Source organism: Parambassis ranga, chromosome 16, assembly GCF_900634625.1.
Source record: "Parambassis ranga chromosome 16, fParRan2.1, whole genome shotgun sequence".
Classification (NCBI taxonomy): Eukaryota; Metazoa; Chordata; class Actinopteri; family Ambassidae; genus Parambassis; species Parambassis ranga.
The window spans coordinates 12,894,592-12,920,950 of record NC_041036.1 but is presented as its reverse complement, the minus strand read 5'-3'; the positions used below and the strand labels follow the sequence as shown (position 1 = coordinate 12,920,950).

The following is a 26,359-nucleotide window of genomic DNA, read 5'->3' as shown; positions in this document are numbered from 1 at the left end:
ATTATTCCACTGAAACTCGCTGAAACTTGTTGATCATTAAATAATGATTCAAAGTTAAATTCACATGTATAATCAGACAAAACCAGGTTAGAAAACAGTTAATGGGACATATTCTTATTTTGCATGGACTGTTGCAATTTGTCATCAACAACATCAGTTCAGTCAGAGTTGTGACAGCATAGATCTGAGAACAGACACAAGGATGTACCTACCTGCACAATGATCTAAACTGTGCCCCAAATCTAGTGGCCTTTAAATCACTATATAAGTATTTTTGTCTGTTTTTCTTTTACTGTATTATATTTTATTTCTATGTGTTTAAACTGAGCTCTATCATGATGAGAGCTGAAGATGGAAGGCAGAAACAGATGCTGTACTTGCCCTTTAGGGAAATGTCTCCCTGTTGAAACCCCCGGGATGTAATCAGAGCAGGAGACATGGAGACAGAAGGTATAATTAGCTGAGTACTTTTAAGTTTCACTTCTGCTCTTTTGATTCTGGGTGAAGCAGGCTTCTGTTTTATTTGTCTGTTCGGTTTTGTTTTCCCTGAATCCCCCCAGCTTCTCCACATTCTTGTTTTTGCAGTACTGGTCCTTTCCTTCAAGGTTGGAGGGGCAGCATTGAGAGATCAACAGAAATCTGCTGACATCATCTCTCAAGATCCAGTCATAGCTTGGCTGAGAGTGCGGGGGGGATGAGGTGGGGGGCAGAGAAGAGCTTGAGAGAGATAAAGGGAGGATAGAAAGGAGGGAGGGGGATGAGAAAGGAAAGCAGGAACTGTACATCAAGAGAGAATACTGCAGCTTGCTTTTAGATTCTACACACACACACACATATATTCAGATGAACTGGCTCATGAGGCTCTAAAACACGCCCACAACAGCAGCATCACTGTGCTGCACCACAGAAAGAGACCAGCCTATACTCCCATCTCTGACTCTCCCTCTTTCACTCTCTGTCTGCCTCATTCTGTCTCACACACACACACAGACACGTGCTGCAGGGAAGATCTGAGTACTGGGTCGCTGAGCATTCAGATCCCCCTCCCCTTTTTCATCTTCTTCTTCTTCATTTTCTCACTCTCACTCCCTCTCTCTCTCTGTTCACCTTGTCTGTTCCGGCTGTATGGTTTATTGTTGCGTCAGAGCCAAAGAGAGCCAGCAAGAAGCATGCCGGGGGAGAGCTCTCACAGATCCGTCCCCACTGACAAGCATCCAGAGCATGGAGCTGAGGAGACGGGGCTCCCCGGACCAGGTAGGACCTCTGTTGTTTGGTGATGGACGAATAAGTGTTAGAGGATGCAGCTGATGTGATTACAGAAAGAGAAGAAAGGTTGTTATAGTGCTTTACAGGCATGGTTGGAGAAAGAGGAGAAAATATGACAGTTATATAAAAACTAATAAAGGGGTAAGAGATTATAATAAATCTGCTGTGTGGAGAAGACTCATTTTAGAGCTCTGCTTTTTGTCAACTGACATTCTAAATAATTGTAATCTAAGTATAAATATTGTAATCATCTGGTCTATGTAGCCATCCCCCCCACCCTAAAATTGACGTCCTCACTACCATACTTCCTCCTCCCATTAGCCCCTCTTCATCTGCATCGCTGTTTTGTGAGCAGAGCGGCGTGGAGTGGCTCCTCCCATCCCCCCATCCTTAACAGGAACATGACACAGCAGCATGGCAGAGCACTCTGTGACATAAAAACACAACCTCATGAGGACAGCGGCTTTTGTTGTCGTTCATTGCTGCTGTTAAAAGTCATGGAAACCTAATTGCGCTGATGTGAGATTTTTATGTTTTTACAGTGGTTGGTTTTTTTAAGGCCTTTAGCTTTATTATTGCACTGATTTAGGCTCTCTGACATGGCAGAAGGGGGGGTTGACTAATTTCTGCTCTTGCAATAGTAATATTAGTAAATAGATTAGCCTATATACACTAAATGTGAGTGTTTGTGTGTTGTGTGGGGAGTTTTTCATGGCTCATTCTAAGCGGTAGCTGAAATAGAGACTCCTCTTGGGGGTGGCAGTACAGCACTGCAGCCTCTGTGACGCAGCTCCAGTCGGCTCAACTGCGGCCTGTTTCTGCCATACAGCAAGCCAGACACTCGTTTTTACTGTGTTTTCCAACAGGCAGGAAGCAGGTGCTAATTCTTATTGGTGCAATGGTGCATTCTAAATGTGTTCCTGTGTTGGATGTTTAGTGTGATGCATATATAATCATGGTTTGGTAGCCTGTGCACATGGTCTTAGAAGCTTGGCTCCTTTTTGAAATAATAAGAAGCTGTACTCTACATATAATTGTGTTAGAGGCATTTTCGCATGCTTTACTGTACATCTCTAAGGTTTAAATCTCCAAGGTATGAGTCAGCAACACACACAAACCTTGAGTTTATTATTGGGGCAGTGATCAGGCAGGAGTGCTGAGTGCTGATGCTTGCAGGATAGCAGCAAGGGAGGAGAAGCACAGATGTGCTATTTATTAAGAGAGAAAGAAAATAAGAAAGGAGGCATGAGAAGGAACCAGCAAGTCACTCCTGCCTCATAGAGTAGAGGATTAGATGAGAAAGGGCTTACAGATGATTTCAGGGCGAGAGAGGAAGCAGGAGCTACAGAAGAGAGAATGAATAGCAGAGTAAAACGTGTGTGTGTGTGTGTGTGTGTGTGTGTGTGTGTGTGTGTGTGTGTGTAAGGACGTGTGTTTGTGGCTGGCACTGGGCTCGGCCACTTGTGTGTTGTAATGGCCAATCAGCATGTGGATTGAGGTCACTGTGGCAGTGGCCCAGTTAAGAGAGCAAATGAAGGATCTGTACTCTCTGCATGCCCATCTTGTGAGGATGGTTTAGAGAATGTATAGTTTTGTGTGATTGTAATAAAATGTAAAAAAACAAATGATAAATACTAAAGTGTAGAGAAAGAGAAAAGAGAGAGAAAACTGTAATTCAATTTGCCTTATTTAATACAGAAACAGAGAAACAAAACCTCACAAAGGTAAAGAAACGAAACTGGGCGTGCAGAGAGTTTCACTTCAATCTCTATTGTCCAGCCTTATGGAGGACCATTGCAGACCAGATAATTTATATTTAAACACTTTATATTGATATTTGTTTAATTTTTTGGCTAATCTTATTTATTTATCTTCCAATAAATCCATTTTATTTTTGATGCACCTGCTTCTCTTCTTAACCTCAAAATGTTTTACATTTCTGTTTTTCAGACATGACCAGACACCCTTCCAGTGACTCTTCCCCAAGTGACAGTGGCTCGTCTCCTAGTGACAGCGGTTCTAGCCCTTCTCCCAGCACTCCACAGAAGTTACTTCCAGCATGCACTTCTCCATTTGGACCACGACTATACCATGTGACTCCAAGCTCTTCTGGGACTCCAAGACCCCAACCAGAAGGCTCTGACCTCAACAACACACCCAGACTCTCTGGAAAATTAGGAGGTCATGGACCATGTGGGCGCCATATTCCTGTTAAAATGGAAAGAATAAAGGTGTGTGTGTGTGCTTTTGAGAATCATTGCAATTTTACAGCAACATTTCAGCACTGTCTGATTTTGACTTGTACTGTAATGTACTGTATTATTTACAGGTTCTAACTGGCTCTGAGGTGGAGAGTGACTATCAGGAGCCACAGACCATTGACACAAGGGTGGTGATGGGTCAAGAGACTCTGCTCAAAACAACAGAAATCCAGAAAGGGAATCCATTGATTAGGCCCAGTGGTCAAGCTATCCCTTTGCCAGATATCCCACGCTTTTTAGATACTCAGGCACAAGCAAAAAAGACTCCGCTGGAAGCAGGCAAAGAGGAGAGTCAACCTCAAATCCCGACAAAACAGGAGGATCAGAAAAAAGACCCTCCACAGTCTTCACCCGCAGCCCCCTCCTACTTTCACCACCCTTTAATCCCTGCCTCTACATCCCAGGAGCCAGTCACCACAGATAACAGTCTGGCCGACAACAAGGTAGAGGGTCAATCCCTCTCTCAAGATGAAGTGCCTTCCTTCTCTCTTTCTGATCTGGCCTGTCCAGTGGCTTTGTCCTTCTCTGAGCCAGCCTATGCTGTTGACCCACTGCGAGTGGGTGTGCCCTCATCTCTTGACCCAGACCTTTTCTACACTGCCCCATCCACTCCAATTAAAATGGCTTCTCGCTCTTCGCACCTTAAACATCATTCGTATCCTGGCACCCCGGCCTACCCTCTCTCCCCTTGCTCACCCTCTGACAGTGAAGACCTCTGTTCCCCACTTACCTCTCCTTCTGGTTCTTATATCACAGCAGAGGGAGGCAGCTGGACCTCCTCTTACACGTCTTCCACATCTCCCTCCACTTCTCCTAACCTGCTCATTACAGAAGAAACACAAGAGGCCCCTGCTTGTTTTGTGAGCTCATTATCAGAGATAGGAGATGAAGTTGCAGAGGAAAAGGGACGAGCAGGCCCAGAGCGTGAGGAGGATAAGGCAGGGGACTTCTGCCTGTACCACGCTGAAGATTTTGTCATGAATTCCCAGGCAGATATAACAAACAGAGTGATACTTGAGGAGGAAGAAACTCTAAAAGATGAAGAGACTGGCATTTGTAGAGAAAGTTGTCGTCCTTGCTGGGTGACTGAGGACAAATCACCTTTAAGGAGCAGTAGCAGCAGTGACTCTCAGGAGGATGGGGGAGAGTCTGAAAGTTCACTCTGCCCACTTGAAGAGGCCAGTGCAGGGACAGCAGAGTACACTGGGCCTATACAGACAGGCCTGAGCCTTCAACTGGGTGCCTGTATGTCAGAGGAACAGTATGGACAGATGGATAGCCATCCTGAACGTTCCTCCACTGCTTTGACTCCTGATACAGAGAACATGACGATGGCCTCTTCTAGCCTTAGCCCTGACTCGCCCCTGTTTCCCCTGGATGCCTTCTGTCCTGGAGCTTTTGATAGGCTTGGCCCCAGCTCGTTCATGCTCTCACAAGCAGCCTGTGTTGATGATATTCCAGTAGAGGAAAGGATGATTCCTGCCTCCCTAATCTCTTTTCCCCTCCACACCAGTCTTATCTTTAAGGCTGATTCAATGGAAATCACCCTCTTCCCCACAGAAGATGAAACTGAAATAGAAGTTAATAACCGAAACGAAGGAAAGGATGTTGATGCATATGCAGCAGGAGAGGAGGAAGCGGATATCGAAGATGATGATGATGAAGAGGATGATGACGAGGATTATGATTATGATGAAGACGATGATGGCAATGCCACTGGCACTCCTGACAGTGATGACAATGAAGAAAATAATAAGGGGGATGACAGGGACAGCCAAGAGGATGCATGTGAAGAAGCTAAGGTAGAAGTGAAAGTAGTAGAAGACGAAGAAGAGGAGGAGGAGGAGGAAGAGGAGGAAGAAGAACAAGAAGATGAGGAGGAGGGGTGTGATAGCAAAGTAGTGGACGATCCCACAGATGAGGACAGCTCAGCATCCTTCCTTCATTCTCTCTCTGAAACATCAATCAATGAGGGATTGGATGAATCCTTCTGTTTCCAGGATGATACAGATGACTCATTAGATTCTGCCTCCTATAATGGCGAGGAGGACGAACGTCTTTACAGCACTGAGAGGCATGCACAATCACTAGAACCCCCACCAGTGGATGGACTTGGTCCAACTGACATCCAAACAGAATCTGAGAAGGGGTCTGATGTTGGTAAAGGTCAAAGAGAACCTATGCACATGCAACAAAGCATGGACGAACAAGTGAAGTACCATAAAACCACCTGCCTTTCTGAAGCCATCGCAGCCCAACACGAAGGCAACAATACAGAACCCAAACCTCTTGATATCCCTGAAACCTCTACACCCCAAAAAGAGTCTGGGCAGGAATCTACCAGTGGAACAGATAAGATAAAGACATTGCACATGAACAACGATAAATTGGTGGATGAGCAGGAACTTCCCTGTCCTTCAGAAGCGGAAACTTGTCAATCAGAGTCCTCCAGCAATCTGAACCAAACTGAGACTGAAAGTGAGATGAAAGACACTACTCTTTCTTCTAACTTTCCTGAAGAGCCTCAGGAAAGCTCCTTCACCACTCCTCCTGTCTGTGCTGTTTCACCTGACTTTGTCACTGAATCACACACCTTTCTCTCTTCTGTCGCTCCATTGCAGGAAATAGTGGACTCAAACAGTTCAGTCCTTTCAGATGATATGCTTGAGGATGATCATGAAAATGACTTGCAGCTACACAGTGATTATCCTGGGGAAGAGCCGACAAAAGAACCAGAAAGAGACTCTTTCAAATTGCTCATCAAGACTTCTCATCACAACCCGGAAAGTCAAAGCACTGTGGGAGCAAGTCAACTTTTACTATCAAAGTCCTTCTCCAGGAAATATGATGTGCCTGTGGGAGCAAAGGCCATGTATCGATCTGGCATTCACGATGAGCCTGATGTTGAGTCTGACCAAATGGATGGTAGGGCTTCAGCTGAGTCTACAAGTGTGGAATGTAGAGGTGGTGATTCTAGTCCCTCTATGGTCAATGCTACCAATGACTTGAATAAAGGTGTTCTTCTTCTGTCCTGCCCTAAAGACACTAGTCCTAACCCAAGTAATATTCCCATTTCTGCCTCTCCAGAAGTCATGTCAGAGCTTGGGGACAATTTGGCCCTAAACCCTGACCACTGCCCTGGAGACTCTGCTCAGGACAACCTAAGGGAGAACACCTTGAGTACTGATGAAGGGGTGCTGGGAGCTGTTGGATCTCCACACTCCCCACTTGCTATCTCCCCTAAAAGGGAAAACTCAGAAACAGACACAAGTAAGGAGTTGGGTCCTAGAGCTGGTGCATGGTCCAATACCAAGATGGGGCTTGGGTTTGGTCTAGGGTTAGCAGGACCTGGAGCTGAATATGGTGTCTGGGAAGCAGAGGGGTCTCTCTCACTGTCTCTGGGGAAGAGGTATGAATTAGAGGGAGAGAGCCTTCTCACATGTGATGCAGAAGGCCAAAGCACACAGATGGCCATGGTTCCCAGTATGACCAATGTTCTGGACTCTGTTCTGGATGGAGAAGATAACAACAGTCTGATTGGAGAGAAGGACCAAACAGAGAATGAGGAGGGAATTTCTGAGTCCAACTTAGCTCATTGGAAGTCCATTGAGGAGATTTCAGAAGCAGGAGGTGGAGAGGACAGAAGCTCCAGATTCCCAGAGGATGGTGTCAGTTATCTAAATCCAGACAATGATGGAGATAATGCAGGCACACAAATGCAAGACCCATGGAAGAACTCTAATAATATTGATAACAACTCTGCCTTTGACTCCTTGCAGGTAGGTGTGTGTGGAAGTCTTAATGCTCTGTCAGAGGAAGTGAGACCCCAGAGTGTCACCATTAAAGAGTCTTTGTCTAATATTCCACTTGAAGAGATGCCACATCAGGTTTCTGACATGACTCCTGATGAAGAACAGGAGCCAACAGACTGCTCAGAAACAAATGCAAATGCAACACAAATAAACAAACAGTCTTCGGAAGCAGAGAGTCAGACATTCACTTCAGGGGGTATTACAACATTTTCTTTACCACAAGGATCCTTTGGATCATTCACTCCTAAATTTAAATCTGATAATTCCAGACCAAGCAGAACTTGTCAAGATAAAGTGGAAAATACTGGTTCTCTGTCAGAAACAAAGATGGTGAAGTCTAAGAATGAAAGCCAAAGACAATGTGATGCCAGTCCTGTTACTGACAAAGATGTTGATCCAAAGAATGAAGATGCCTTTAGAGGTCAGGAGTGTGTTGTTTGTAACTCAGGGGACGATGAAGAAGAGAAGGAAAAAGAGAGTGATGAAGAAAAACACAAAAAGAAGAAAAAATCTTCCTTTGCACAGAATGGCTCAGAGCACTTTGCATGCCACAGCCCCAAGAGGGAACTTTGCACAGATACCCCAAGTGCTGCTAAGAAAGGGAGGAGAAGGAAGCAGGACAAACGCAGGGCATCCAAGACAGGCAGCCATGCAGACTCAAGCCCTGAAACTATTGATGATCCAAAGAAACCTTCTGTTCCATTTAATACCACAGCAGATGGATGGTCAAAGGGGATCCCAGACAATTCTAAAACTAAGACTGGTCATAATGCCAACAAAAACATTTTTTCACTGGATTGTCAACAGAGGGCATCTAGGACAGGCAAGGTTCAACCTGGTTCACAGATGCAGCGGGATAGCAGTCCCAGTCCTGATGTCAAAAGTCCTAGACATGGACACTGCAATTCTACCAAGCACTCTCCAGACAACCTCAATATTCTGCTGGCAAAAAAACAAGACTTGCATGAAAAGGAGGAAGTACTCGACAACAGACCATTGTCTCAAAGTCAGAGAGGCACAACAGTGGACATTAATGACAACAACATAAACACAGACGACAGCCCACCTACTTATAATAACATATCACAATCTCTGACTCCACTTTCCTCCACAACATCTCCTGTTTCTTCCTCCTCCTCGTCCTCCCTCTCCCTACCTTGTGCCTCAACAGAGCCAGAAAATAAACTTACCACGCCTGTTCAGGAATCCCAACCTGTTCTCTCAGTCCAACAGCAATCTTCTTCTTCCATGGTCCACACCACCCCTGCAATTTTCTCCACCTCCCCTCCTACAGGGCCAGCCACCAACTCCAGATTTCCCAACAAGAACCTCCAGGAGGTAACTGGTGTCCTTTCTTCATCTCCCACAAGTGTCTCTTTACCATCTGTTTCCACTGCCATCCCATTAACTCTGCTCCGGGCTACCCAGGAGTCAGCTTTACCTAAACCTGGGACTCAAGAATCACCATGTGTTCAAGACTCTCTTTCCCAGTCATTTTCACAGTCTCAGGCTGATGTCAAAACACAGCCTCACAAACAAATCAAGCAAGCTCATGCATGGAGCACACAAGACAGACGCAGAGGTGAGTAAAGAAAGTATTGCTGGTAGATATCACAACCCCTCAAAACAATCTGAATCTTGTAGTATATGTTTAATGATCAATATGTGCTCTGTAAGGTCCCAGTTTGGCTGATGAGGACACTGACAGTGAAGATGATGGCAGATTGCCCCGTCAAGGCCAAAGATGCCAGCCAGGCAGAGTTACAGGAGGCAGAAACGGAGCCCTGCAGAATGAGTCTGGACCAGCCAATCAATGGGAAATCCAGCCCTTCTCTTCACGCCAACTTGCTGAAAGACAGTTAGGCTGTCCAGTTAACCACAGCCACAACATTTCTGAAGAGATTGACCTCTCCTTCAAACACAACTGTGGGTTGCTTCATATCTCCTGAGCAGAAATCCCCTAAATTTCTTTAGCTCATCTTTTAAACACTCCACCCTTTGTTCTTTTATGTTTATATGACCTCAAATACTACTCTGAATCATATAAATAATACATTTATATGATTCAGAATAGAAAATAATCATACATTTAAGTATTTTCCTGGCTTACGGATGACATGTTTTCTATCATTGCCAGTGGCAGATTGCATATGATGTAAAAATCATATAGTCTAGGGGGAGAATCAGATTTATTTTCCATTGGCTGCTTGAGTCCCCTGGTACTGTTTAGATGCTCTTTTGGAATTCATAAAGAACACTCTCCATCAGCATAGCTCTAATGAGAAAGACTCTATAATGTGCTCATCACTTGTACTACAGTTATTGGTTTCTGTGGCAATATGGACATAACACACTTATTTTTCGAAATCCTTGTGTAGGTTCCACGCTGGCTTCCTGTAATGAGTCTGAAAGTGAAGGGTCAGTACCTGAGCTAGAAGAGCCAGAACCACTGAGACCATCAGAGCCACAGGTTGGTCTGTTGGGCTTTATTAGGGGCTGTTCAATCAGTCAGCATTTTTTGTAACAAGCTGCTGGTAGAATGTGAAAAGTGTTTTAAACAAATCTTTTCCTAAGATAGTTCACTACCTGCAGGTCATTTTCTGAGTCAGTGATACTGACGTATGCCAGTCCTTTGTATAGTAAGAACCTGCTGAAAACACAACAGCTGAACCATGTTTGTGAGATTAGCAGAAGTGGCACTTGGAAAATTCATAAATTAGCATGTTATCGACCCTGACATATAGAGAATATTCAGAGTAATGTGATGTTTGTGTTTGCGTCTCCAGTCTATCTCCTCTGCAGATGAAGGCCTGAACAGACCAAAACAGAGCCGCAGTGAAAAGAAGGCCCGCAAGGTCAGACTACAAGTTCTATATGGTTACACAAACAGTAGATATAAAACAGTAGATATAAAACATACAGTGGTCAAAGACAGTCAGTACAGCGACTGTGTTTAATCTGTGTAATTCTGTACCTAATCCCAGCCCTTACTGTTGCTGTATGTGTATGTAGGCCATGTCTAAACTGGGTCTGAAGCCCGTCCATGGTGTGACCAGAATCACTATTAGGAAGTCCAAGAGTATCCTGTTTGTCATCAGCAGACCTGATGTATTCAAGAGCCCTGTATCTGACATTTATATCGTGTTTGGAGAGGCAAAGGTCAGTCTTTCTTGCCCTTTTGATGACTTAAACATGTTTAGTATGCTCTTACTCTGATTCCTCTCCTCTTGTGCACTCATTTCCTCTCTTCAGATTGAGGATCTATCTCAGCAGGCTCACAAAGCAGCTGCAGAGAAATTCAAGGTGCCTGTGACCTCTTCTCCTTTAGCCCCACCTGTCCCACCCAGCCTCACCATCAAGGAGGAAAGTGAAGAGGAGGAGGAAGAGGTATTTATTGTCTGAGCTATATGCAAAGGACTGTTGTGTTGTCAACTAAACAACCTTTCTTTGTCTTTGTCTCTTTACATCAGGTGGATGAGGGAGGACTTGAGCAGAGAGACATTGAGCTGGTGATGGCACAGGCCAATGTGTCACGAGCCAAGGCCGTCCGTGCACTGAAACACAACAAGAATGACATTGTGAACGCTATCATGGTGAGGAAAGAGGACGGGAAGAAGGGAACGAGAGAGAGAGAGAGAGAGAAAGATGGAGGGAGGGCAGATGGTGAACAAAATAATGAGTCATAGGCAGTGAGCAGGCAGGGAAGGGATGGTGATGGGGGATGTGAGGAGGAAGAACGGAGGACAAATGACAAGTAGAATTTCTCCCCAGTAACTGAGTAACCTCTACAGTTCTGTAGGTCATATGTGCAGCTTTATGTCCACTAGATGGCAGCAACACTTAACACTAAAAATAAATAGTGGGAGGCGTTTCAGGGATGCAGCTGATTTTTTTCTCGAGGTGTTGTTGATATTGTTTCATTTTTCACTCTTCAATACATTTCTTAAACTATTCCCTGTCTTATTCTCTTCTTTTTTTTCCTTCCCCACCTTCTCACAGGAGCTGACCATGTAAGTGGCGAAGGCCGCTCGACTCCTGACTCCCTTTTCTCCAGCCTAAAGCCTAAACACCATTGACTCTTCTGTATCGCTGCTACTCTATGTTGCATCCCCAGTATCTGCTAAATAAAGTCTGTTCCAATGTGGGCTCTGACTGCATCACAAGTCTTATTGTTTAAACCATTTTCACATTTTCACCTTTTTTAACAACAAAAGATAATGTACATACAGTCAAAAAGATGTCTTACAGTGCACACTTCATCCAGTCACTTGACTAGATGAAATAAGATGAACAGATTTTCTTGTAATAGCTTGCTTTGATAATAGGCTGCATTATAAAAGTAGCATAGCATATAATTGTTCACAAATTATGTAAATGTTTTGGGGAGGCAATCTCCAGCGGATTTGTCTTGTCTCTCACTGTATGTCACAAAATATGTATGACACAAACTTACATGGGCAGATGCCAAATGTCTTCCTGGCAATCTGTCAAATTTATTGTAGAAAAAAAGGGAAAAAACCCCAACTGATCAGATGTAGAGGACACAGGCGTGGGAATGCTGGGTTTGCTTTTACAAGTGTACACAAACATACCAAGCACACTGAGTCATCAGCTCAATGTTAAATGAAATTCCATTTTTGAAGCTGGGACCTATTTTCTCAGTCCCTTGGGTTTAAAAGATTAATAGGGATAAAAATATTTGGAATACTCAAATTCTGAGTGAAATCACAATAGTCTGCAACATCAAAAATGAGACATTTGTCAACCTACAGGTGCTTGTTTTTTTGGCACTGAAACCTCAGATTGTTATCTGAAGTATCTAAAACATGCGGAGGTCAGTTGTAAGTGAAGTTACAGAGAGTGGCATTGTAATGCAGAAAGTGTTTAGAAAGAGCTAAAGTGTAGCTCATGATCTGTCAAATTCAAAATAAAATACAAACAGCTAACACTTATCATTATATTTTCAGTGGACTGCAGACAAATTCACAAATGTGTTTCATGGCTGTCAGTAATAGACATTGTTTTGCCCATGTTAATCATTTAAACCCCCCTAAAAATAGAAGAAGTGCTGCAGTTATTTTAACATGCATTAGCTCTTACACCAGTGAAGATATGGTCTATTTCAGTATTGACATTAATAGAGGAAATACTGTCACAGGTAATGGAAACATCTCAGAATTAAGATTATACAATCCCCATGGTCAGTGGAAATGTTTTGTTAGCAATGTCAAACAGAAGTGATAGCTTTGTTTCAAACACTATATCATACACAGACCTCTTCAAAAATATAAACACATAAACTAAAGCCTTTCCACACAACACAGCATGGCTCTCTTTAGATGCAGTAAATGATTCTCTCCTGAGTTTGTTTCTAAAGCACTGCAGGCAGACAACTTCTCCCCAGAAAATGGAATAAATTCCTGATTCAAGTCACAGGATCAATATCTCTTTAGGAGCTGGCTTTAGCTGGGAGGACATTATTGTCAAAGTGTCCCTGGTTTGTGATATTCCCAGCTGGGAAGTATCTGGCCACCACAAAGGAAGAACCATCGGATGCGATGGCTTTGCCAACACCCAGCTTTGTGCTGCTCTTCCACACCATCGCTGTGAAGTGGCCTGTGAGTGATGAATGAAACAGAAAGACATGAGTAAGGAATCGATTGTTAAGACATGGCTGCATGCAGAGTGAAGTTGCTCTAAATATTTACAGATACAGGAATTTTAATTTCTCTCTAGCTGGCCAGCTCAAGCCTTGTAGACTTGACTGTTTTCTTTTTTGAGAGTAAATCATGTGAATCACTGCAATGACTTGCGAGTTATCTGCTTTATGTGCGATTAAGTTACATGGAATCATGCACAGGGGTGTCTGAGGCTAAGAGAAACCATCTGGAGGAAATGGGGCTGACTGGATATGGCATGTGAGCTGAGGAGTGATAGAGAGGACTGTAATTTCCCCTTAGTATCTCCATGGCTGCTCGCTGAGTCAGACAGTCACACATTGAATGAAGTGTGACATCAGCACAAGAATACCAACAACCCTTCCCCGTATCTGTGCAAGTGTGATGCCGCGAGAGAGAAACTGTCAACAAGTAAATAGAAATTGACAAAGAAATAAAACAAACAAGATGTCAACTGTGATAAAAACAAGAAAATCGGAGACACTCACCGGTGCCGGATGTGAACCCGGGCCGGTTGAAGTTGTATTGTTTCACTTCATCATACCAGCGGTCTGCCACGTCCTTTCCTGCATGTGCAACAAAAAAGTCCAGCTTGAAGGACAGTGAAATGAGTCATGTGTTGTGCCTATTAATCAAAATGATAGCAACGTGAGATGACAACACCCTTCAGCTACAAATCCCCCACAGGCACATGTTTACCATGCTGCACTTTTTCTCACTCGGTACTGCACTGTGGATGTTTCATGAATCACACTGGCCTGCGGTGACATTTTTCTGCAGTGAGTCATGGTTTCTGAAGTGGAGGGGAAAGAGATCCCAGCTGTTCACTTGCAGGGACTGTCAGTCAGCACAGAGCTTCTACTTTAGGCTTTAATGGAAGAATGTCATCGGATTGTCTCTTCTTTATTATGTCATCGTACAGCTGGGATGGACCACAGAGCTACACTGAAGCTAAGAGATATATGCAGTGTCATTGAACAGTATGTGTGTGCACCTGTTTGGTCATAGGAGGCCCATGCTAAGTTTTCTCCACAGCTCCCTCTACTGGACTCCACACTGTGTTTCAGGATTCGTGTGCTGGCCAGACTTTCAGCATATCTGTGGAGACAAAAGACGTCATACAACACCAGAGCAACTCTTCCTATGATTGTAAAATTCACCCTTTCCTCATACGTAGACCAAACCCCAGATGTTTCCATTGTTAAAAGCTTGCTGTTCACCACCACAGTGAATCATCCTTTGTATGAATAGTGCTTAAACCGTTGGAAGAGGAGCATCCAATGACTGGAAATAGTTTAGTAATGCTGTTTTACCAACACTATTAATTAAGTAAACTTGCAACATATCAGTGACATGATTCAGAACAGAAACAGCATATGAGAAAAGTCTTTTAAAAGTAACGATGGGGCAGAGCTCAGTCAAAGCAAATAGCAATAGAAGAATATCATTTGTCAAGTAATCTTTGTATAAATGGAATGGGTATAATATTGAATGGTTGTGATCATCAAGCTGTCAAGCAGCACTGCATTATCATGGATCAATAGACTTCACTGTCCCCTGGACCTGAGCTCATTAGACATGGACTGAGTCATAGTGGAGACTGTGCTGTGGGCTGAGCCACATGCTGTAGGTTACTGTGGTACATCTGTGCAGGCAGGTTTTATAGTAACTACGCAAACACAATGCCAAACCATCTTTAGCACATGTTACAGCTTTATGGCTCTGCAGTGAATGAGTCCCTGTGATAATCTGACCTGCCTCTCACAGGGTGTTAAGCTGATGTGTCACAATGATCATCATGTCCTTTGTGAAACATGTTCTAGCCTAAATAAATACAAATCACCATATTTTTTAAAAAAAACAACACCATTTGATAAGTTGTACAAAAGACATCGAGCTGTAAATGGAAGAATGTTGGCTCAAGTCCCTCTTGAAGTGGGGTGAAACAGTTACAGCTGCTTGCTTACAAAGTGGTCAGTTTACAGAAGGGGAGAGGCAGAGACAGCATTCATCGTGTTCCAGTAAACCATCCATGCACCGTGCTGCTGCTGCTGCTCGGCCATCAGACATTCCTGAGCAAATGGACTGTAAGGCTATTATGTCAAATTGTTGCTTCTGTCCTTCCCGACAGCACAGGACAAGTTTACTCACAAGAATAAATTCACAGCATCACTGTTTCTCTGAGCTTATTGGTAATCATTTGTGCAAGTGAAGTCTTTATTTACTCACTTCATTTGAATAAAATGCTAATGTAGCATTAATTAGTGCCAACAAATTGTCAATATTACCTGTAATCACAGTGAAAACAAACCCTAGATATCATATTACATTTTGTGGGTATTAGATTTGACAAGCTAGGCTGGAAGTGTCACTGTTATCCACAGCAGTTTGACAATGACTGGTATGCGTATGTGTAGTCCTTGCTAATTAGCTTTCTAATTTGATCTGTGTGTGCATTAACCCACCGGGCAGCCTCTCTGCTCAACTTTCTGCAGAGCTTCAGTGGAGGAGCCTGGTGCTTGGCCCTGTACTCGTTATGGCAGCACAGCACCTCCTCAGCAAACTGCTTTGAGGCTGAGAGACAGGGAGGACAGAGACAGGAAGGGTTAGACAGCCTCTGACAGCATCTGACAAAAGAGACATGATGATGCAACATGAAGACTCATCGCATGGCTGCAGAGTACAAACTTGAGCTGAAACCTACAGACTGACTGACTGACCTCAGACAGCAAGTACCAACTTGGTGACAGATGATGGAGTAGAAAACGTCATGCCGTTCACCCCCCCCCCCCCCCCCCCCACACACACACACACACCCCACCCCCCTCTGCCTGGTGCCTATCACTCACTGGCCTTTTCATAAGTCTCACAGTCACTCGAGTGCTCACACAATGGGCACATTCAAATAGTCACACAGAAACAACAGAAATGTTGCCGGTGCTGTCCTGACTAAGAACCTTTATAGGTCAAATCAGTAAAATCAGTGACATCCTGAATCATTGATGACATGTTTGTACTGCTGACATGCTAACCAGCTAGCAAGCAGAGCATACCTCCATGTAACTAAATGAGTTAGTCTACTTAATCTGACATCAGATGCTGACTGCTACCAATATATCTACTCAATGTACAATAAAATAGACTTAATTTTACCAAGTGTGCTTCACAGCCTGTGTAGGCTGAAATGGCTGAGATGGGCTCCCCTGGTTTTGCCTGTTAACATCACCTCTTTGTTAGTCTCTGGTTACGTCTCATAGCTAGTGGAGTAGTATGGTCTCCACAGCTAATGTTTACCTTATTTTATGCTGGGTATTCTAAGTATTCCAAATATGTCATGTGGTAGTTTTCTTCCCCATAAATTGCTTCACTTAGGCCAAGAAATATACAATAATCAAATACTTCTCATGTGAAGCTCAGGCACACTCAGTTTTATAGGGTCCTCCTAACCTACAAAGTCCTAACTCAAGCAACAATCAAACAGCCAACAAGTTTAAATCCTCAGGGTACAGTCAGTGTATCCACTTACCTGATTTTCCCATGGTGCTGACACAGGAAGCCTTCAGTAAGATCAGTAACAAGCTTACCACAGAGAGAAAGCAGCCTCTTCTCTGTCTTGTTTCCAGTCTCTATCGCTCCCTCTCTTCCCCTAGTGCTGTCTATCTAACACTGATCCAGTGAAAGTGTTTCTTCTCCATTCACTTCAGGTCTCTCCTGTCTCATTCCACCCACAGAAATTGTGCAATGTTCCTTTTCAGCTGTTTCTCTGGATGTAAAGTGTATTGCACAACTTACTTCTTCCTCCAGTTTGGTTCCACTTTATTTGTACTAACCTGCTCTCTTAAACACACACCCTACTATCTGCATATCCTCTGTCTATCTTTGTGGCCCAGACGGGCACACCCCCCCCAGTATTCCTGCAAATGAAAGGGGAGACCTTTCTGTCATCAGTGACATCATCACTGTGAGACATATGCCCATATATGGCTCTGAGATTCTGTAAGTTTGTAGCCAGGGAGAGCCTTTATGGCAGCTGTAGCTTTCTCACCATCCATACTGTCATGATACAGCACCCTGCTGCTGGCTCGTGTTTCACTAAGGACAATAATGTCCTTTCACTATACGTTATACAGGGCTTTCCACTGCTATCTTCCAGCTGCTTCTGTCACTCCTGTATCAACCCCAAACGTAACCCAATAGAAAATGAGTTATTCCTTAACCTTCGTCTTGGGTGAAAAGCATTGATTGAACAATTTGCTTTCAGCAAATGACACACAGGCAAAGGCAGGGTCCCCATTCATCATGTTGTAGATTTGCTTTGTACTGTTTGTTTTGTTGGTATGATGTATGCTGCCTCCCATGCTCTAGTGGCATTTCTGAACTGACATATTTACCATTTCAAAAACTAAATAAATGGCACCTGCTTTAACAAAGGCGTCACTGAGCCTGTAGCAAGTGCCCACAATGGATTACTTCATTTTTTTTACTGCATATCTCATAACAAGCTTTTGAAATTGTCTCTGCATTGTTTTAACAGGCTACAGCTTGTGTAATGAATGAATACGCTAGAAAAAAAGCCTCTTATAGCTTCTGATCAATAGGACATCATTGTGTCAGCACCAGTGCTCTGATGAAACTGCTTAATGTGTGTGTGAGTAAATGCTACATTTTGATTGGCTAATTTCCCAACAGAAATAAATGTGAGTTTATCCACTCTTTGTTAGACTTGAATTGAATAAAGTCAGTAGAGACAATTGCACTAGATAGTGGAGTGTTATCTGTTAGCACACTTAAGATATACTTAACATATAAGAACTACAGAGACCAGCTTCCTCCACTCCCACTTGAAAAGCCCACTGATTGGTCAGTTTCTGTGGCTTGAGCAGACGCAAGAAGACATCAACATCTTCTAAAGTACATTTTTAATTTTTATACTTTGCTGATATCAACAGTTTGATTCAGTATCCATTTGTTAAACTACTTTACTCTATTAAGCAAAAGTGCAAAACACACAAGCAATGCACTAAGTATGATAAATATCAAATAAATAGTCATCGTGAGCATGTTGGCAGGTAGTCTTTATATCTGATTTAACCACACAGAACTGAAAGCTTGTATAAACTCTTGTTGAGTCTTTTCTTTTTTGCAACAGTTGCGCTTTTTGCTGCCCTGGCAACTGATGCAGCAAGTCATGCTGTGAGTCCAATAAATCATAATAAAGACAGCTTCATAAATGAGTCAGCTATTAAGCTGAATGCCAGTTTGTGGTATATGCATCAGAGGTCCCTCCTAAAGATCTGAAAGACTAAAATATAAGTCATGTTTTCAAACTATAAAAATTGGCACAGTGGGAATAAGGATTTTATTTATGTCACATCGTCTGATCTAGTATTAGAGTCTGTATGCCGACGTTTCATTATGCAGGAATTTAAGTGCTTGTGAGACTAGGCTAAAAATGATTATACTTCATGTGCTGTCACTCGGTCATTTTAGAGGAAAAGGGTTGTAAATCTTTCTCTGCACGGCCTCACTCTGTGGTGCTTTTGAGTGCAATGATTTAATTTGCCACAAGGTGGGACTGTTAGCACAGACACTAAACTAGGACATGGCTGAACTATTAGTCTCACTAAGTGCAGCTAATGCCATCTTGGTTTGGTAATATGAGTAGACATGATGGGATTCATGTGAAAAGTCAAGCCACTTGATTTCTCATTAGCCGGATAGTGCTATCTTAACAAATTGGTTTCCTCCTTCCATCTGCATGGCAATGGGAGCAGACAGCTGGAAGAAGACATTTACATTGTGCTCTCAAGACGCTGGAACTTTACAGCCATACATCTTAATTCATACTAATTGAGATAGTTGTGGAGAGTGTGTGTGTGTGTGTGTGTGTGTATTTGTGCGTCTGTGATGTGGATGTGTGTGCATTGTAGTGTAATTTATAGAGAGCCCCTTTTAGTGGGACAGTGCAGACATTGATCCATGCAGATATTACATCATTTATCTCTGCACATTGGCTATATCTGCTGTAGTTATTGCTTGGCTCCCTTCCCTGTCAGCTGTGACATCGTTCCTTTGCTTCTCATCGCCTCCCAATACTTTTTTTCCTCATGTCTCTCTACCCCTCCCTCCATCCCTCCAATCTGTAATTTTCATTTTTCCTCACCTGAAACCCCAAATGAAAATCTTCCTGCAGATCCCTTGTAAAAAAAGAAAGAAAAAAAGAAAAGAAGTCTTTGTGGACCAGAAATAATTTCCCACTATGACTGCAGTGTATGTGGATTTATAGCAACAGAAATGTGAAATAACTCTAACTGGGGCTGTAAGAGCACTTAGTTGCATATAATTCCTCTTTAGCAGTCCCAGGAGGAAGGTGAGGACTTTTTAATAACTCCTTCCATTCACCTCTATCCTCATTAAGGGGTCTAGTTGAGTGAAAATGGAGACATCTACTGAGGGGGTGTTGAGAGGATTGATCTTAGCTGAGAGAAAAAGAAAGTGAGGGGGCAGAACTCTTTCGAGGGAGTTGTTGGAAGCTCTCTCTCCTCAGCGCCACTCCTGAATTTGACACATCAAGAAGCCTTTTATGGTGTCATTAGTGCAACTGTTCCACCGAGGACAAATGATTCTGTGGGTTAAGAGGAGTTAATCACCTGCCAGTCAAACCTCATCAAGCCGCCTCTACGGATGAGCTGCTATACAAATCTCATCATATTTACGGGGCCTCAATTAAGCAGATACAGACAAGGAGACACATGCAAAGACAGAGAAGAGTGACAGGAGGAGGAGAGAGGGGAAATTTAGGAAGGCAGGAAAGGATGAGATAGAGGGAGACAGTAAGCAAAGCTGGAAGACTCCTGTCTGACACTAAGCAGCAGAAATGTAATGTCTTAAAAGGCCATCGCAGTCAATAAAGTTCCTAATGTGCTTAAAGCAATTACTGTGTCCAGAGAGGAACAGAGTGCATGCAGAATATTAACCTCAGTAACCCGCTCTATCTGGTCCATAATTAAATTATCCTCACATCCTCATTCTCATACAGACACACATGTACACACCGCAACCACACACTTATGCAATCATGTTCACAGGAAGTGGAGCCATAAAGACTGGTGATATGGTGAGGAATCCATAGGAGCACCAGTACAAGTATTGTCTGACCTTGTCTCTGACTGACGTGCTGTGGCTGTTTGATGGCTGTTACAACAAGAAACCCCCTTAGATACTAATGCTTCCACTTGTCAGTGAGGTCCTTAATAAGCTTCAATGATGATCTTTTTTGATTGGAAAGCAATGCACTGTATATAGGAGTGAGACTATATATTGTTCTATACTGTTCTTAGAGGAAAAACTTGACCCTTTTCATTGCATCCAATCTCTTACTTGTACACACGTGGTTATAAGTGCATTTCCATCAGTGAAAAAAAAAGATTCATGTCTGTATTTGGGTTTAAAAGAAGCTCTTATTTAAAGAAAAAGTTCTTCCTGATGTCAAAAAGTGTGTTCCCTTTAAAGATAATTCAATTACTTCCAGGAAATTTCCCAAAAAATGGTGAGGCAATTATGGCATTGCACCTCTTTGTACTCTCTACCTGTTTGTACATAATTTCCATTTCCCTCTTTGCTCTCAGTGTGTACACATGCTTTGTAATTCTCTCTGACATTTGGATCTGCTGCCTGTTTCTTCCAGCCTCCTTCCTCTCTCACCCTGCTTTATATATATTCAAATTTAAACAGTTATGTCCAAGCAGTGTAACTAATGAGCTCTTCAAGCTGATTTAATGCTCTTTAATAGTTGTCGTACAAAATGTTATTTGCAGAGCCTGAAAAGAACTCCTGACACTATGGACACTATTTTTTGTGCTCCTGAAAATAACTAAGCACCCTTAAGCATTATGCATGAGGGGGGGGATGGGGGGTGTTGCCCCCGATGGAGCTTTTCTCAGCATCTGGGACAGCTTTTGTGGTTGGGCAGGGCAGCATGGAAATGTTTCAGGGGTTATTTTGTGTCTGTGTCTGTAATGACTTCTGACCTTGCCCTGGGAATGCTGAAGTGCAGCTTTGGGTTAACATGTAAAAAAAGATATTTGTTAACTGTGAGTGCTTGTGAATATGCAAGCGTGTGTGTGTGTGTATGTGTGTGAGTGGGAGGATGGGGGACTGGATGGAGGGTCGCACTTGCCCAGGTGTGGATTGTTTGTTATGCTGACGAAGTCTGCATTGCTCTGGCGAGACGATACAGGAGTACAAGCTGTCTGGAAAAGGGTGTTAGCCCATCAGCAACTGTCAACCACACTCCTCTCTCTCTCTCTCTCTCTCTCTCTCTCTCACACACACACACACACACACACACACACCTACGAATAACATACAGCCATCAACTTCTGAAGAATAGAAAATGTATTTTTTTTCTTCCAGTGGCTCCACCAGTATGCATACATATCTAAGAATATGCTATCCATATGGATATACCTGCCAACAAACATTTTGATACGAGCCACATTTGTCACCCTGCAGTGTTTCAACTGTCATGTGAGTATTATGAACAGAGTTTGTGCATTGGATTTAATCAAATCAACTTCTGCAAACCCAGCAGGAATCACATCTTAAAGCACATTGCAGCAAGTAAGCACTTTTTCAAATATTCATACATACTGTAGCCTATGTCCTTGAGGTATTTGAATACCACGTGTTAATAAATATTTTATGATAAAAATAGTAACCTCTAAGCGGACTGGATTTCTAAGCACGCATCACAGCACATTTAAGGAACTTTTTTTTCTATGTGTTCAGCAGCAGAAAATGATGATATTAATCAGTACATGTGAGGGCGTATCTGTGCCGCTGCTGCTTCTAAACTGATTGCCTCCTCACGGCACCGAAGTGAATTAACTAGGTAGAGAAATGGAATGAATAGCATTGTTGCATTAACAGCCTGATGTCATTTATCCTGGATGTAAGGATTGGAATCATATCCAGGAGGATGTGGTTGTTGGCACTATAGTGCCGCCTTTCAGCAAGTACAAGTTTTTCCGTCTTGTCTGTCGCAAGGCTGTCAGAAGGCTGTAAGTGATGATTGGAGGTAATGACCCCTGGCTATTGCAGCGTGGGTTCATTCATTCTTTTTAAGGTCATTTTCTATGGAGATGCATATGGTGTATCACATCAATTTGTATTAGGCTCACTGAACCTTGGATGGTGTGTAGATGGATAAATGCTTCATTATACTGTCCGATGACAAATGCAATATGTAATTCAGTCTAAGTGTTCATAGGAACAATAACATTACTGTGTAAACATGTCTATGTGGCCTCAGAGCAAACACAAAACGAAGAAAGTACCTCGCCTACAGAATTACGAGCTAGTATTTCAGTAAGAGATAAAGCCACTGGACAGCTCAATACGGCACGTCTGTTCTGCTAATATCCATTTTATTTGCTCTCACTGTTTCTCTCTCTGTCTTTGTGGTCATGGATCATAGAGGGCCAGCGAGAGCATACAAAAAAATTAATATGAAGTGAAAATGCATGGTCATAGCCTCAGGGAATAGAAGGACAGCAGGGTAGGGACAATTTGTATGTGTGTGTGTGTGCACATGTGTAAAAGACATAAAGAAAGGGACCATTTCTCTCAGAGCAAAAATGAGGTTGGGGAATTGGATAAAACAGTTTTGTTCTCCCCCAATGAAAGTGGCTCTCTCTCATATTTGCAGGAGGACATATGGAGTGTGGAGCAAAGCCGCGGGACAGCGACAGAGGAACACTCCCGAGCATGCAGAGCTGACAAGAAAGAAAGAAACAAAAAGCATCTGAGTTAAAGGGTGGGGGTGGGGGGCATCATTTGGAAAGATTGCTTGAGAAACCTCTGAACTGGCACCACTGTAAACTTAATGAAGAAACTTTCCAAGTCTGTCCACTGAGAATGAGTACCAGTGTTTCAGCCGTCTGAACAAAAACACAGGGTTTCTGTCAATCGCTGATGGGATACACAGCATGTTCTAACACTACAGAGCACAATATACAGTGTCCACCTAAGCTCACTCCATCACTGTGAATGTGCTGATACACATGCACATGTACACACACACACACACACAGTAAGAGATACACATAGGCGAGCCAAGGTGGTAGACAGTCAGCTAGAGATAGATGGAGGAGGTAAATAGGGGTGTCATGGCAGCGTGATGGAATGAGGCAGAGGAGAATTCATCCTGTGTTTCCTCTAGCCTCTGTCCCCCTGCTGACAGCATCCTGAAATAGGGCCCACTGTGTCTGTATATACCTATATGTGAGTGTGTGTGCGTGTGTGTGTGTGTGCGCGCGCTGTCCTTTTCTGTGTGTATGTGTGTTTTTAAACTTCTCTGTGTTGTGTATCACCTCAGCTCTGGAAGCAGGATGAAAGGAGCCAATGTGAAGGGAGATAACAGTAGGGAATGAGCCAAACGAGAGGGTGGGGGGGAGAGCCCCCTGGGGAGAATGAAACGTCCTTCCTGTTTCGTTTTCATGTTCAGATGTAGTTTGAACTGAATTCCCATTGGGCCAATGGTCAGTAAAGTGTTATTAAATCCCGCAGAGAATCTGGCTGTCTTCTGGGTTGGTGATACCTGGGGGTAATCATTTTTAATGCTCTTACAAAAGATGCTATTGTAAATCCCTTAGTGTGAGTGTGTTCCTCATTTCTGGCAGCAGTAGGACAGGTTGAAGTATTTAGTGTGTGTTTTTCATTTCAGGCAGCAGTGGGACAGGTTTGGGTCATTTTAAAGGAACACAAAGGAAAAAACAAAGCCGTACAAACCATAGTGGGTTTTTCAGAATATATTAGTATAATATTAATTTTATATAGTCTTGTTTGCTTCTACAACGCATTGTTTTACATAAACAACACAATGTAGGTTGAGTGCTAATAAAGTGTGCAGGTGAACAGGAGTGGGATCACACATGTTCACCCTGAATATTAGAGGTTGTGTCTGTAACATGTGGTTCTGCAGTGGATCTGTACATTTTTAACGTTGTTTGTTTGTTTGTTTGTTGCTGTAGTTTGTCCCTTTTCCCATTTTGATGTACTCTTTTAATGTCATGTGTTGATAATTCTGTCACTCTTGTGCCACCCCTCAAAACTAGCACCCATACTGGCAGGATTTGTAAAATATAGCTGACCCTAAAACTAAAGCATGTTTGTAACTGCTGTCAGCGCCTCGCAGGGCATTGTACAGACAGAAACACATAGCCCGGGGCCTATCATGATGGATTGTTGACCTCGTGAATCTACTACAAGAATATTTTACGCAGGGAAACTTTGATGTTGGATCAGTGTTTGAACTGGCATAATACCCAAGCCGGATTGTCAGAGGTGTTCCTGATACTCGTGTCATTGTGTCAGAACGACTCCACGAGAAAAATCTCAGGATGAGTACAGAGATGAGTTCTGTTCTTACTAACAGACTTTGCATGTGCTTATTTCATGATTGCTGGAGGGTGCATCACTGCTTGAACACCAGTCCTTTTGGTTGCCTTTCAGCTGAGGATGGGCCATATGACACACAGGATTAATTCTACTCAGTGTAATGTTCCACCAATAGTCATTAATATTTTATAATCAGGCATTTGACCAAAATACTGTTTTTTTTCTTTCCTTCCACCTTTTTGGACCAAGAGCGGCTCGTCTTAATAAATTATTTCTGTCTGGCAGACCTGACTGTGCCCTCTTAGGGCATGCATACCACAAAGTGCCTTCAGTGAGGCAGGAGTACTATCAAAATTCATCTTCTGGCAGTGCTTTGGAAATCAATGAGAGATCTCATTAGATTTTGGATGCCTTGTCAACATGTACCTGCACAGCCATTTGATTTTTGTCAGTTTTCAACAATGGAACACTGTCGAGCAGAGAGACAACCATTTGTTTGGCCTGCTCCACCAAACCGACCTGCTGGTTTTTAAGTGGCATGTTTGGATTATTGTTGCCTTTTTCCTCATCAGATAAAATATGCTGATGTACCTCTCTGCGCCTGTCAGGAAATCTAAGCTTTTTTTTAAAAAAAAAAAATAACAGTAAAATAGTGATAAGCAAAGCAGTGCTCTTATTCACTTTCAGCTCTGTGTGTCTTTCTGTTTGCCTCTTTCTGGCTCTGTCTGCCTTTGTCTTTGACAGTCTCTCCTTCTTTCTCTCCCAAGGGATAAAGACCCTCCCAGTCTGCAGCTCACTGAAGCTTGTGTGGAGTAATTAGACTTAAAGTATTAGAGTTAAAAAGGAGGATTTGGGTCTGATTATGATGAAGGAAAACTATAATCCAAACATTCCCTCATGGGTTTCATAAAATTTCAGTGCAATCCACTCTTTTAAACACACAAAGCTAAACAGCCCAAACACCATTTGTTTTTTTTTTACTGTGCGTGTGAATGTGAGTGTGTTTGTTTTTAGGCTGCATTTACAGGTGTGCGCTGTGTTTATCTGTGTGGGAATATAAGTGAATGGAGCTCATCTATCTGCCTCTCTCTTTGCAGTGAGGCTGACTTTTCCTCTCGATTAAAAATGAATGCCTACCCTTCTGCTCTTTGTCACTTTTCCCCGTTTCTGCTCCCTCTCCTTTTTCACTATTATCCCTCCTATATCCTCTCTATGTTCTTCAAGCCGTCTCTATATATCAACCCTCTCATACACACATCATACACACACACATGCTGACACTTTCGTCTCTCCTCCTGGCTCTCTCCTCCCATCTCATTCTCTGCGACCCCCCCTCTCTTTCTGAACATATTTCATCAAAGGCCTCCACACAGGTAACACTCACCCTGATCTAATTAACTGCTGCTAAGCGCAAAGGACTTGCAAGAACACACTGTTTCAAGCGTGCACATGTGCACACACAGACACACACACACACAGCTTGTATAACCCTAACAGTTGCATAGGACATGAGAATCAAAGACAGGAACCTTCCAGAGGGCTCATGTATTATTCTTAAACTAAGGAGAGTTATAATGATCTAATGATTTCAGGCTACAGCATAGATAGGCCTTTATTTTGGCTGTGCGTGCATGTGTGTGCATGCGTGTGTTTATATACCCCCCCCCCTCGCTCAGCCGCTGTCCTGTTAGTAGCTGTATTAACCTGGGGTCTCTGTGCTCCCCCGATCAGTGTAACCCCATTAACTCCCATTAAGTCTCATTACCACCCTCGTGAGGATCATCACTGCTTACTTTATCACATTTCCTAAACACCGCAGTGTGTATTCTGTGGATGTTTGTTCAGTGCAACATAATTTTTGTCAGTAATTGTGAATCCTTATGTGTTTTACTGGAGGTGGGACCAGGTGTGAATGGTGCTTAGCCAGTCAATGTTTGACAGT

At 43.0% G+C, this 26,359-nt stretch overlaps 2 protein-coding genes across 2 annotated transcripts; one reads left to right on the top strand and one right to left on the bottom strand.

Moving 5' to 3' along the window:
- Positions 1 to 825: 825 nt before the first annotated feature.
- nacad (NAC alpha domain containing) lies at positions 826 to 11,479 on the top strand. The gene is made up of 10 exons (XM_028425495.1): positions 826 to 1,254; positions 3,217 to 3,497; positions 3,596 to 8,921; positions 9,017 to 9,265; positions 9,718 to 9,809; positions 10,126 to 10,194; positions 10,352 to 10,498; positions 10,592 to 10,726; positions 10,810 to 10,932; positions 11,339 to 11,479. The coding sequence occupies exons 1-10, from the start codon at positions 1,170 to 1,172 to the stop codon at positions 11,351 to 11,353; spliced, it is 6,522 nt and encodes a 2,173-aa protein (XP_028281296.1). The 5' UTR covers positions 826 to 1,169; the 3' UTR covers positions 11,354 to 11,479.
- Positions 11,480 to 11,788: 309 nt separating this feature from the next.
- On the bottom strand, positions 11,789 to 16,893 carry glipr2l (GLI pathogenesis-related 2, like). Its single transcript, XM_028425396.1, has 5 exons — positions 16,544 to 16,893; positions 15,483 to 15,591; positions 14,012 to 14,115; positions 13,506 to 13,583; positions 11,789 to 12,955 (listed from the first exon to the last, which is right to left on the bottom strand). The coding sequence occupies exons 1-5, from the start codon at positions 16,554 to 16,556 to the stop codon at positions 12,789 to 12,791; spliced, it is 471 nt and encodes a 156-aa protein (XP_028281197.1). The 5' UTR covers positions 16,557 to 16,893; the 3' UTR covers positions 11,789 to 12,788.
- Positions 16,894 to 26,359: the final 9,466 nt, after the last annotated feature.

What these genes read in the sequence shown, in the direction of transcription:
- nacad (XM_028425495.1), top strand. Translation starts at nt 1,170, where the DNA reads ATGCCGGGGGAGAGCTCTCACAGATCCGTCCCCACTGACAAGCATCCA. An exon ending in TTAAAATGGAAAGAATAAAG is followed by an intron (nt 3,498 to 3,595) that starts GTGTGTGTGTGT and finishes TATTATTTACAG; the next exon opens with GTTCTAACTGGCTCTGAGGT. An exon ending in TCGTGTTTGGAGAGGCAAAG is followed by an intron (nt 10,499 to 10,591) that starts GTCAGTCTTTCT and finishes TCCTCTCTTCAG; the next exon opens with ATTGAGGATCTATCTCAGCA.
- glipr2l (XM_028425396.1), bottom strand. An exon ending in TTGAGCAGAGAGGCTGCCCG is followed by an intron (nt 14,116 to 15,482) that starts GTGGGTTAATGC and finishes TTGTCTCCACAG; the next exon opens with ATATGCTGAAAGTCTGGCCA. An exon ending in CGGGTTCACATCCGGCACCG is followed by an intron (nt 12,956 to 13,505) that starts GTGAGTGTCTCC and finishes CATCACTCACAG; the next exon opens with GCCACTTCACAGCGATGGTG.